Source organism: Micromesistius poutassou (genome assembly GCF_964030765.1).
Source record: "Micromesistius poutassou genome assembly, chromosome: 22".
NCBI classification, from domain to species: Eukaryota; Metazoa; Chordata; class Actinopteri; order Gadiformes; family Gadidae; genus Micromesistius; species Micromesistius poutassou.
In genome coordinates this window covers 978,549-991,048 of record NC_140292.1, presented here as the reverse complement: position 1 = coordinate 991,048, position 12,500 = coordinate 978,549, and the positions used below count along the sequence as shown (strand labels likewise).

General features: G+C 47.7%; 3 protein-coding genes across 3 annotated transcripts in view; 2 read left to right on the top strand and 1 right to left on the bottom strand.

The window, feature by feature from the left end:
• The first annotated feature begins 4,383 nt into the window (after positions 1–4,383).
• On the top strand, positions 4,384–6,054 carry snrpf (small nuclear ribonucleoprotein polypeptide F). The gene is made up of 4 exons (XM_084486482.1): positions 4,384–4,501; positions 5,008–5,133; positions 5,261–5,325; positions 5,784–6,054. Exons 1-4 carry the CDS (start codon positions 4,499–4,501, stop codon positions 5,848–5,850), a joined length of 261 nt encoding a protein of 86 aa, XP_084342608.1. The 5' UTR covers positions 4,384–4,498; the 3' UTR covers positions 5,851–6,054.
• Positions 6,055–6,232: 178 nt separating this feature from the next.
• Positions 6,233–9,696, top strand: amdhd1 (amidohydrolase domain containing 1). Its single transcript, XM_084486618.1, has 9 exons — positions 6,233–6,422; positions 6,587–6,693; positions 6,827–6,891; positions 6,979–7,256; positions 7,520–7,745; positions 7,956–8,080; positions 8,322–8,415; positions 8,838–8,998; positions 9,349–9,696. Exons 1-9 carry the CDS (start codon positions 6,286–6,288, stop codon positions 9,452–9,454), a joined length of 1,299 nt encoding a protein of 432 aa, XP_084342744.1. The 5' UTR covers positions 6,233–6,285; the 3' UTR covers positions 9,455–9,696.
• The window catches only part of LOC311367793 (tetraspanin-9), a 4,236-nt gene continuing 1,421 nt past the window's right edge, over positions 9,686–12,500 (bottom strand). The window contains exons 4-9 of the mRNA XM_084486619.1: positions 12,454–12,500; positions 11,821–11,895; positions 11,464–11,565; positions 10,674–10,805; positions 10,280–10,363; positions 9,686–10,186 (exon numbers count right to left, since the gene is read on the bottom strand). The exon at positions 12,454–12,500 is cut by the window's right edge and continues 145 nt beyond it. Coding sequence (XP_084342745.1) covers positions 10,115–10,186; positions 10,280–10,363; positions 10,674–10,805; positions 11,464–11,565; positions 11,821–11,895; positions 12,454–12,500 — 512 coding nt within the window. The 3' untranslated portion in view covers positions 9,686–10,114. The remainder of the gene's footprint in view (positions 10,187–10,279; positions 10,364–10,673; positions 10,806–11,463; positions 11,566–11,820; positions 11,896–12,453) is intronic.

The following is a 12,500-nucleotide window of genomic DNA, read 5'->3' as shown; positions in this document are numbered from 1 at the left end:
TGAAGCGATCTTTTACAGTGGTGGGGCTACTGTACAAAATGGTGCTCATGTGTCCTTTAATGTTTTGCATCAAAGCACATGACATTTAACTCGTTACAATATGATGTGTTTATAAAAGTGTAATAACAAAGCATTTGTGCGCATGTTAATCTATCTCATTTTTGAATAGGCCTAAATTAAGAACATTTTGATTTAATGGCGTCCTGTTCACATTGTTATTACACACGTTGTTAATACACATTATAAATGTGTTGTTTTTAGAGATGTAATTGGTAGTATAGTGTGTGTGGCGATGATGCCATAGCTGTTGAGGCTGACTAAAGAAAGCATAGCCCACTAACCTGTTTCTAAGAGCATAGCCCAAGAAGCCAGGAGAAAGAGCACCATGGTGCCCAACTCCGATCCCAGAGGTCTTAAACGCCAAGGTAGGAAAAGTGATGAAAGTGTCGCTCGACTGGCCACACAACAGCACATACACCAGCAAACAAACGTCCCATCCACGATGACAAAGGCAAGTGCGTAGGACTGCACGGCAGTCACTTTAAACTGTATGAATGATGAAACTATGAAAACGTTATCCGTCGCCGAGGGAAGAAGATTCCATGTTTGTCCTCAGAGACTTGCGAGACATCTGTTCGGGGCGTTTTGCTTCGCTTTGGTCTCTTCGGTTCGTCTGGACTCGGGAACCACCGACTTTCTGCGGCACACACAACTTTCTACGCGCCACACAGACACACACACAGACGCGCACTCAAGAGCAGCCACTTGCTTCGCGTTCGCCCCGTGGCGGAGGGTATATATACTGGGTGACAGCGGGCAGTGCGTGGCTCCGCCCCCTTTCTAGCACTTTTCTTCGATTTAAAGCAACATTCCTGATATTAGTCTGAGGATCGGAGATCACTTTTGCCAGATTGGTGCCAGAAGGGGCGGGAAATCTGGCAACCCTGTCGGACATGCGTCAGGTACAGGCGGTGGTCAAGCGCTGATGAACAGCTTGTCCTAAGGGAGGGAGAAAAAAAAAAGTGTGTGTTCCTTTTTTCATGACAGTGAGAAAGCCGTGGTGCGTGAGGAATGCTCGTATACCCGAAATGTGGACTAATTGGCTTTGGATGGGGGCCGCGTACACAATGCATTGGTGACGCACTTCAAATTATTATGGAGCTGCGTCGCTTGGATGGACTGCGTGAATTATCGGAATGCACTTATTGTCAATAATTGCATATGGTGCGATGACGCCCATCGGTAATTTTCCAAATTTCCATCTCTTCTGCGATCTGGTTACCATGGCGATAGGGAGATCGTCTTGAATAACAGACATTATATACCGGAACATTAAAACGACGTTAAATTACACGTTTCTCAACTGTGAAGATTTAACATTCGTTGAATAGGGACTGAAGAAAATGTAGGAAACTTCGCGTTGTTTACACACATAGAGAACACGTGGTTTAGGCCAAGAAGCACTATCAGCTATTCTAGTCAGTGATTGGCTAATAGCGTCATTGGAGCGTTTCAATCTTACCGACCGAGTCTCTGCTACGTCTCTATTTGGTATATCATATATACCAGATATATATTTCTGGCCATCCACTTGAGACACATTGCGACACTGTTCAAATCCAAATGGTTTCGCCACGGTTCGGATCAGGTTATGAAATTATCTTATTTATCTAAAAAACTATAGCTGTTGGGAGCCCCCTAGTGGCTAAATCAATCACCTGTTAACTAACAACTGCTCAGTGAACCACGGCAGTGTAACACTTGGGGATCTTTGATCTTAATTTGATCTCAATCACTAACTCATACTCCAGAAGAAAAATAATAGCAGAATAAGCTATATGATATGATGAAAGCCACTGTCAGGTGATGAAAAACCAACAAACGGTCAGGCCTGTCTAAAACATAATCTGTGCATGTGTATGTAAACGTGTGTGCTTGTGTGTGTGTGTGTGTGTCTGTGTTAATGAGCACATGTGTGTGTGCATGTTTGTGTTTGTGTGCATGTTCATATGTGTGTGTATGTGTGTGTGTTTCTGCGTGCCTGTGTTTGTGTGTGTTTGTGCATGTTCATGTACATGTGTGTGTGTGTGTGTGTGTTTCTGTGTGCCTGTGTTTGTGTACGTGTGTGTGTGTGTGTGTTTCTGCGTGCCTGTGTTTGTGTACGTGTGTGTGTGTGTGTGTGTGTGTGTGTGTGTGTGTGTGTGTGTGTGCATGTTCATGTGTGCGTGCGTGCGTGCGTGCCTGTGTGTTTGTGCATGCCTCCCTCTCCTCTCGCTGCCCCGCGCCCCAGGTGCTCCAGGTTCAGCCAACCATCCCCTGCCTGCTGCTCCTTATCTCCCCCCCCCCCCCCCCCCCCCCAGCCATCTGCAGCCGCCACTGGGGCCGGCCAGCGCCACGACCCGGGCCTATCAGCCCCCTTCCATCTAGCGCTCCCTTTACTCTGTCTCTCTTTCCTGGGGTATCACAGCTCACTGGAGCCTGCGGGCACGACACCCTGTGTGACGTGTGTCACGTCGTCGTAACATAACCGCCGGCTCGTCTGCGTATAACGTAACACTGCATTGAACGTCTCGCACTGCGGTGAACCGCATTTACCGCTGGCGTGGGCTGGCGAGCTAAACTCGACTTGAACCCGGCTGCGCCTTGTCTCGCGTACGGGGGCCGCACAAATTCCCCGTGTGTAACCCAACGCGAACGCGCCTCGAGGTGCTGGGTTTACCGAGGACTCATTCATGGATCCCGGTCTCGTGGAAGGCACCGGAGAATGAAATGATATCCGAATGACTGGCTCAGGAATCGCGTTCACACACACACACACACACACACCGGTGTTCAAGGCACGAGGGGGGCCGTACACCTCGGGTCTCGTGCCTCACACCTCGCCTGGTCACACACACACACACACACACACACACACACACACACACACACACACACACACACACACACACACACACACACACATACCGACACTAACACACACACATACCGACACTCACACACACCGACACACACACAGCTCAGACTTCAAAGGAGGCTTTCTGCCACTGGACTGGACTGAAATGCTCCTGACATCGACACACTTTCCCTGCGGGGGCAAAATCAACCAGATGACTGACAGGATCTCCCCCCCTCATACAGACACACACACACACACACACACACACACACGTCTCTATAGGCTCTACCTATAGAGACATGAGCGCATACCCATAGGTATGCACTCCCTCACTCACGCATGCTTGCATGCAATTAAGCCAATGGAATGATGCGCACACCGAGCCCGGCCATGCGTGTCCTGGTGCTTCATACGTGACGGCTTCTTAAAAGGTGGCATGTCATGGGACCTTGGACACACACACACACACATGTAGCGCGCCGCGACCTACATACGAACGTCACGTGCACTGTCTGTCGTCGGAGCATTATCGACCCATTGAGTGAGTGAGTGAGCGAGCGAGCGAGCGAGTGAGTGACTGACTGGTTAATTACAGAGACGGCTGAGGAGGCAGAGTTCATAACGGGCCGAGAGCGCGGGGCGGTGATGTAAGGGAGTGAGCATTTCAAACACGCAGCAAAGGGCTTATGGGTAATTTCACCGGAATTCCTCACGGCCCAGCACACAGCCCTCCGCTGTTTCACGGCGGAAAACTTCGATTGGGTTCTATTGAAGACACTCAGGCTGGGACACGTCAAATGTTTAAGGCCCCGTTGAATGCGTCGGCGATGGAGAAAAGGAAAAAAAAAAAACGAGCAATATCTTGCAGACAGTTTGAGCCTGGAGTCACAGCGCTGCTCAGACAGAGAGCCCCCCCGCGACCCAGATGTGACAGTCACTTCTCTGACTCTCTTGCCCAACTCCCACTGTTAATAATGATATCTCATATCTATCATAGCATACATATCTACCATGTATAGGCCTCTCACAAGGTGTGTGGTGAGTTATAAAACAGGAAAATAGTCTTGATATCTTGCAAAAAATATCTTGCAAAAATGATTTGCAAGATATTGTTATGGTTGAATGGATTTGTGTGTTAATACTTGATTCTAAATGCATAATATTTCAGTCTCAATATTCGACACAGGCCTACGTCTAAATGCATCATAGATGTATAGATAGAGGGTGTATTAAAATACTTGGATTAAATAATTATAACTAACTAAAATCGTTGTAGGAAATCAATCAATCAAATACATCAGTTAAATACAAAATGCGGCAGAATGATATTCAACCAAATCCGTTCACTTCCACGTCTCCCTTGCACCGAGTCCGTCCGTGCGCTAGAGGGTGCTCTGACGTCACCCGGGGGTCCACCGCTAGAGGGCGCTCTGACGTCACCGGAGGCCCGCCGCCTCTTATGTGTTTTGGGTCAAAGGTGAAACGTTTAACTTCCGGCTCGGCGGCAAAGCGTGTTGCTGTTCAGAGAAAACGTTATTGTGTCGAAAGGCACTAAATACACATTAAGCAGATCGCCGGGCGTCCCCTTGTGCTCACAGAATGGTGAGTTTATGTGCATTCTTTTTCTACTCGCGGATGTTTTGTTTGTCGCTACTTTTGATGGCTTTTTATGTTAGCCAGGGAGCTAGCGTTAGCAGCTAGCGTCCATTCAATGAATGAGTCGCTTTGCGCAGATGTGTTGTCTTCTCTTTGGACTCGAACCCACGGATACATTGACATAATGCACGGGATTGTTCGTTATTATACAAACATGGGTTTTATTCTTTGGAAATAGTTGATTTTTCGGGTCACATTTGTATTTACATCCATGCAACACAGGCCACTGGGCTTTAACGTTATATATATAAACGAATACAGGCTCGAGGCCCACAAGGCAAACATTACATTACATACAATACATTATATAAATAGATTTAATAAAAAAAAGTTATGCTGAATGATGTCCAATATTTATGTTTCCCAAAAAAAGTTACCTAAAATGCACAAACAAATGAGGATGAAGGATGGCGTTGGAGTTCAATGTTAACTGGTCCATTTCTGTTCTGCAGAGTTTACCTCTCAACCCCAAGCCCTTCCTCAACGGGCTGACCGGCAAACCCGTGATGGTGAAGCTGAAGTGGGGGATGGAGTACAAAGGGTACCTGGTGTCGGTGGACGGCTACATGAACATGCAGGTGAGGGAATAAAGCGACACCTCCTGGACTTCAGTGGCCCAAAGCCTAACCCAACTCTGTCAATGCCCTCGTTTTAGTGTGTGTGTAAATGTTGATAGTTGACATGTGATGCGTATCTACCCAACAGTTGGCCAACACAGAAGAGTACGTCGATGGAGCATTGGCCGGTCATCTGGGAGAAGTTCTCATCAGGTACGATCACGTTGATGGATGGTGGTGGTTAGATGCACAGACTGCTCTTCTAGAGAAGCGATAAGGGGGTATAAGCTGATGTATCTTGGATTTATCAGTCATAGAAATGCATGTTTGAATCCTTACTGTTGCATGCTAATGGTACTAGTCCTCAGCAATGTGGGTTTAATGAACGATGGCAAATAACAGCAACAACAGTCTTGTTAGTGCAGAACTACTATCATCAGTCATAGTTAAATCACGACTGATAGTGTTACTACATTATCAATACACAAGACACTGTACACTTGCCAGAACCCAATGCACAAGCTCTTACAGCTTGCATTGAGGTGCAATTTTTAAACGCATAAGTCTGAAATAGTATGTTTTATATCATGTATCCTTTATATCATTATATATGAATCATGTCCATCTTTGTGTAGAACAATGTTTTCTAAAGCCTGTCTCCCCCTCATCAGGTGTAACAACGTTCTGTACATCAGAGGCGTGGAGGAGGAGGAGGAAGATGGAGAGATGAGAGAATGATGGAACAACAAAGAAGACCTAACCTGACCTGCTATTTTGTTTTTACTTTAAATGTTCCCCCTTTGTGTGTTTTCACCATGTGAAACCAATGGATGTTTGTGGATGAATGACGTGGCTCATTTTGTTTATCGTTTTGGAAAGATTCCTTTTTTACTGTATAAGACCAATCTTTGAAAATTGTGATAAGAAAACAATAAAAAATGAAAATCATTAAGTTTGAGTCTTTTTCTTGAGCATTTGCTCATTAACTAATATTGATGGCAACATATTCACCAACAGAGGACCAGCTACGTAACCACCTATGGAAACACCCCCTTGTTTGGACTTTGAACTCTTCGTCAAATATTTGCTTTTCCACAAACTTCTATTTCTGCAGTTAGGCAACCCCAGTTTGTAGCGGAGCACGACCAGCAGCTACTCGTTATAAATTACAAAATGCCTGACAAATACAGACTGCTGGTGAAAAACGCCAGCCAAGTGGTGGTCATATGCAGCAATGGGGAAAAGTACCTGCAGAAGAACGCAGTGCAAAATCTTTGCGTGGTGGATAACGGTAGCGTGGTGATCGGGTGGTGAGTTTAAATCTACTTTTTAACAAAGTCAAATGAAACCGTTTCAACCCCTCATTGTTCATCAACGTACAGGTCTTTAGAAATAGTCGCTACTGTAAATAAAGTAGGTTTTAATTCATATTTATAAGTGATTAAACCTAATACTGGGATGTGGAACCATCTAGTGATGGTCTGATCAAAGCCGTGGGGCCGTCGGACGACGTTCAAGCCCAATATCCAGAAGAGCTGTTCGAGAAGGTCATCGATGCTACGGGCATGTGTGTCATCCCCGGTGCGTAAAACTTAAAGATTAAGATTCTCTTAATAGAGAATAGATCAAACACCAAACTAAGTTGTAGGTTAACAACCTGCATCACAGACCACTATAATATAAATCACTATTTAGAGTTCATTATTTGTTTCAGGGTTGGTGGACGCTCACACACATCCAGTATGGGCAGGTGACCGTGTGCATGAATTTGCCATGAAGGTAAAACTTAGTGTTTTGGGTTAGGGTTAGAGAGCCTACCTTGGATTCCCCCGCACCACCAGACGCGTTCATTCACAATCCCTGCAGCTGGCGGGAGCCTCGTACATGGACGTGCACCGCGCCGGGGGCGGGATCCACTTCACGGTGGAGCACACGCGGGCGGCGGCGGGCCCCGACCTGCTGGCCTCCCTCACGGCCCGGCTGGGCCGCATGCTGCGGGCCGGCAGCACTCTGGTGGAGTGCAAGAGCGGCTACGGCCTGGAGCTGGAGACGGAGCTGAAGATGCTGGAGGTGATCGAGGAGGCGAGGCGCTCCCTGCCCGTCAACATCTCCTCCACCTACTGCGGGGCTCACGCCGTGCCCAGGTAGACGGAGGCCCCGGGCGGACATGTTTCAATTCATTGGTCAAAGTGAAGAACTTTACATGGACCAATAAAACCCGAGCTATTTACAATAACCAAATTAATAAGAAAGTAGCAAGACGGTGAAGTATTGATTGAGGCGCGGATATTACAATTGATCGTTCACTGAAAGTGTCCATTTAGTTTGTTTACTTTTTAAAATTAGGTGTTGGCGTTACATTTTCTCTTCCATAAAACGTTACCGTTCCGTTCACCTTTCGCCGCAGAGGGAAGACGGTGGCTGAAGCCACGGAGGACGTCCTGCGGGTGCAGCTGCCCGCGCTGCGCAGGCGCATCGCCGCCGGCGACCTGCGCGTGGACAACATCGACGTGTTCTGCGAGCGCGGCGTGTTCGACCTGGACGCCACGCGCGCCATCCTCCAGGCGGGCCGCGACATGGGGCTGCACATCAACTTCCACGGAGACGAACTGCACCCCATGAACTCTGCACAGGTACTGGCTGGGGTGTTAAGGTACACACAAACACACGGGCTTGAGCGCGCGCACACACACTCACACACTCACACACACACACACACACACACACACACACACACACACACACACACACACACACACACACACACACACACACACACACACAGAAGTCCAAGGATGATGTCACACACTTATTTTTTAATTTATCTTTTGCCTTCATGTCAGCTGGGGGCGGAGCTTGGCGCCCTGGCCATCAGTCACCTGGAGGAGGTGACGGATGAGGGAATCGCTGCCATGGCAACCGCCAAAACCGCTGCAGTCCTACTGCCAACCACGGCCTACATCCTGAGGTACACACACACACACACACACACACACACCTTGCCTTTGTGTGTGAGCACACGTGTGTGTGTGTGTGTGTGTTCATGTTTGTGTGTGGATGTTCATGTTTGTATATGTGTGTGTGTGTGTGTGTGTGTGTGTTCATGTTTGTGTGTGGATGTTCATGTTTGTATATGTGTGTGTGTGTGTGTGTGTGTTTGTGCATGTTCATGTACATATGTGTGTGTGTGTGTGTGTGCGCGTGTGTAGGCTCCCCCAGCCGCGGGCCAGAGACATGCTGGAGGCGGGTGTGATCGTAGCCCTGGGCAGCGACTTCAACCCCAACGCGTACTGCTGCTCCATGGTGCGTTCCCCTCGGCTCCGTTCCATTGTGCATTCGTATCCCCCGCTCCTCAACAATCCACACTGTTATGAACGATCCACTCTCTCCTAAAAGACCCCCCCCCCCCCCCCTGTGTGTGGGAGGGTCCCACAGACACAACAGAATGATGTTTTGTTCTTGTCTTAAGATGAAAAAGATTGATAGAAACCATTTTTGACAAGACAATATCAGAGCATTTTTAAGAATACAGCTAGATGGATGCAGTGAACAAATATATATATTTTTGTGCACTTTTTTTTTTTTTAACGTTTTCATCCTGGGACTGGAAACCACATGCACCATTTTTCAAAATAACAGATCTGGACAAGTGTTTTGTGTTTTGTTTGTCTCTCTCACCCTGGTCCACGTCTCCCTCCCCCCCCACCACCACCACCACCATACAGCCCCTGGTCATGCACCTGGCCTGCGTGAACATGAGGATGACCATGCCCGAGGCCTTGGCGGGGGCCACCATCAACGCCGCCTACGCCCTCGGCCGCTCGGACACACACGGCTCCCTGGAGGCGGGGAAACACGGAGACCTGGTGGTCCTCAACTGCAGACGGTGAGTCCAGGCTGTAGACCCCCCCCCCCCCCGCCGTGGTCGCTCCTGCCTGCCTGCGATGGAGCTTTGGTGTATAGACAGCTACTACGCGCTTGTGGTCAGATGTAGTTGTTTGGCGCCCCCAAGTGGACGTTTAGTGAAAGTGCGAAATCATCGTGTTTCGAATCGAGTACTTTTTGGTTTTGTTCAATGATATTATTGCTCATGATAAAAGCATTCTAAACATCTTTCAACAGAACAATAATTGCGACAGTCCTTTTTACCCATGAATGTTATTCAAAGTATAATTCTGCATGATTAGCACATTTGTCGATTCACTTTGTGCCTCTTTGTTGCCGTGGTTCCCCCAGATGGGAACACCTGATCTACCAGCTCGGAGGTCACCACGAGGTCATCCGCTACGTTATCATCAAGGGGTCCGTCGTCCATGACAACGACAACATCCTGGCCTTCTAGACTACAAGAAGACCTCAATAGCTTTTTTTTTTTTTTTTACCCTTTTCCACTCACTAAAATAGACTAGAATAGTTTGGAAAACATTGTACTCTCCTAAGAGGATTAACCCATCGGATCACACCTGACTTGCCTTAACCCATAACTGTTCGATGACATCGTGATAGCCATGTGTGGTCCCCCTCCTCAACATGATAAGACAAATGAATCAAGGAATTAATTAAAAGATCCTCATATGTTTCAGAGATTTGCCTCCTGGTATTTATTTGGCACAGTATACACACAATGCTCAGTGGTTAATAAACGTTTCCATACAATGTTTCTGTTAAGGGCATATAGCTTTTAACAAAACAAACCCCTTCTCTCTCCGGAAACTTCCCTGCTTTCAGTCGATTCTGGTTGACCTTCACTTGACCTCAATACTTGAATCACAACTCGTTAAATAGAAACACTGGTTAAGCCGCGATGTGATTATTGCTGTTAATGGACCTTACTAGCGCACATTGTATTCACAACAGTACGTATGTTAGTCTACAGACGCATGATAAAAAATATATTCTGATGTGGCATGCCATGCACTAATGTAGCGTATTCAAATCGTAACATGAAAAAGGTAACAGCTTACAAAGCACTCTTGGACAAAAGAAAAAGGAATCAAGCCCGTTAAGCTTCATATTTCTTCCCTGCCCGGTGGATCTGTTGGTATAGTGTCATGGAGAACGCCATACCAAGGAGCTAGAGGGCAAAAAAAACAAAACAAAAAACAGATGAGTGAATGAATCAAGAGCAAAACTCTAGCCAAACTCAGGCAATGGTGTCTGTTCCTACCTGTATGACCAGAACACACATGGCGATGGTTCCGATAAGGTGTTTGTTGTCGTCAAGCCACTCCTCCACTTTGTCATAGCAACCCTGGAGAGGAGAAGGGGCGTGGCCATGGTGATCAGCATGAGGAAGCAGGAAGTATCGTGCACCCTTTCAGAATACGTTTACCGTGTTGTATACACACTTTTTGAACAAAGGCCATTTTCACAATCTCGAATTTGTACCGACTTTGCCATTTGAAACCCATTCAACAAAGTATTTGGCCCCATATGCAAACAATCGTATCGTGGATCATGAAAACTAATTCTTGGTCAAGATATTTTCTCAATGACGATTTACACACAGAAACACACACACACACACACTGACACACACACACACACACACACACTCGTACCCGCGTCCAGAAGGTGCTGGAGGCGTTGCGGCCGCAGCCGGGCTGGACGTCCTGGCAGCAGCGGTCGGGGACCACCTTGGCCTGCAGCGCGGCGTGCCAGTCCGTGTGGCCGTCCACGCCGCAGCAGTGCCACTGGAGGAGGGGAGGGGAACCACACGTTACTCCGGAGGACGGACGGACGGACGGACGGACGGACGGCGCTCAGGGCTGTCGGACGCCCGTGGAGGACTATGGATCCCCGAACTCAACGTCAAAACAAAAGCGTGGAGCCGCAACTGTGGCGTTCCGGAGCCAGTTCCTCTCGGAGGTATAAAGCAGTTGTTACAGCACGGCACAAGCTGAGTGACAATCGACGTCTTTGACCGATTTCTACTAATACGCGTGCCAATGTACAAACTATGAAGAAATAATGTACACTCATTGTGAGACTTGTGCGTGTGTGTTAGGAACCACTCTGTGTGTGTGTGTGTGTGTTAGGAACCACTGTGTGTGTGTATGTTAGGAACCACTGTGTGTGTGTATGTTAGGAACCACTCTGTGTGTGTGTGTGCGTGTGTGTGTTAGGAACCACTGTGTGTGTGTGTGTGTGTGTTAGGAACCACTGTGTGTGTGTGTGAGTGTGTTAGGAACCACTGTGTGTGTGTGTGTGTGTGTGTGTTAGGAACCACTGTGTGTGTGTGTGTGTGTGTGTGTGTGTGTGTGTGTGTGTGTGTGTGTGTGTGTGTGTGTGTGTGTGTGTGTGTGTGTGTGTGTGTGTGTGTGTGTGTGTGTGTGTGTGTGTGTGTGAGACCTCGGTCTGGATGGTGTTCCAGGCGTTACTGAGCCCTGCGTTGTTCTCCGTGGTGTACAGACCCAGCCCCTCCTTCAGGTCCCGCCGGGCGTTCTCGCTCACCTGCACCACCGAAGAAGAACCACATCCATCATCTTCATCACCACAGAAGAAGAACCACCTCCATCATCATCATCACCACAGAAGAAGAACCACCTCCATCATCATAGAACCTGACTCCTCACATTAATATTATTTATAATGCTTTTACAGCATTAATTGAAATATAGTATTTATTGATAAATACATATTTTTCTTACAAATACATTCGATATTTTCTAGTATTTATTCATTTCTGAAATCGATGAAGCCACCCACCTGGTCGGTGTAGACGAAGAAGAGGATGAGCAGGATCAGCTCGGCCAATAGGATGATCAGCAGCACGATGAAGAACTGGGGAAGGCGTGCACCGGGTTAGCTTTATTAACAACGGCCAAACACAACACGTTACCTTCTTCAGGACCAATAAAGGCTTGCTGGATCCAAAAGAAAACCGGTCAAAAGACAAGACAGCAACAAGGGGATATCATCATGAATTCATTTGACAGCTATTATACTCAGCAAAAGGCATTTGAAGTTTAGAATCATGGTGCAATCCATTTGTATGGTACGCCCACCCGTACCATACAAATGGATTGCACCATCAGTATCTGCGGTTGTATTCGTTGGACTCAATAACCGTCCTGTTTGGCCAGTCCACGGACTGGACGGTCCGGCATTCGGGCAGATGCCAGAAGGGCCGAGGCCTCTCGTGGGCCCCCCCCCCCCCCCCCCTCCCCGTCAACAATCCTGTCCGCCTGCAACCCCCCCGCCAACAATTCCACCCGCGGGGGCCTGTTATAATGTGCAACTGCCAGGGCCGTTTTGATCCCAGTCCGTCACTGCCTTTGGCTGAAATGGAAAAACCTCCAACTGCTTTTTTTTTTTCTCTCTTAACCCGTCCGTACGCACGCTCAACAGCAGACACTTGTTCTCCTTGATGGCGCCAAGGCAACCCA

What these genes read in the sequence shown, in the direction of transcription:
- amdhd1 (XM_084486618.1), top strand. Translation starts at nt 6,286, where the DNA reads ATGCCTGACAAATACAGACTGCTGGTGAAAAACGCCAGCCAAGTGGTG. An exon ending in GGGCATGTGTGTCATCCCCG is followed by an intron (nt 6,694 to 6,826) that starts GTGCGTAAAACT and finishes TATTTGTTTCAG; the next exon opens with GGTTGGTGGACGCTCACACA. An exon ending in ACCACGGCCTACATCCTGAG is followed by an intron (nt 8,081 to 8,321) that starts GTACACACACAC and finishes GCGCGTGTGTAG; the next exon opens with GCTCCCCCAGCCGCGGGCCA.
- snrpf (XM_084486482.1), top strand. An exon ending in ACGGCTACATGAACATGCAG is followed by an intron (nt 5,134 to 5,260) that starts GTGAGGGAATAA and finishes TCTACCCAACAG; the next exon opens with TTGGCCAACACAGAAGAGTA. An exon ending in CTGGGAGAAGTTCTCATCAG is followed by an intron (nt 5,326 to 5,783) that starts GTACGATCACGT and finishes CCCCCTCATCAG; the next exon opens with GTGTAACAACGTTCTGTACA.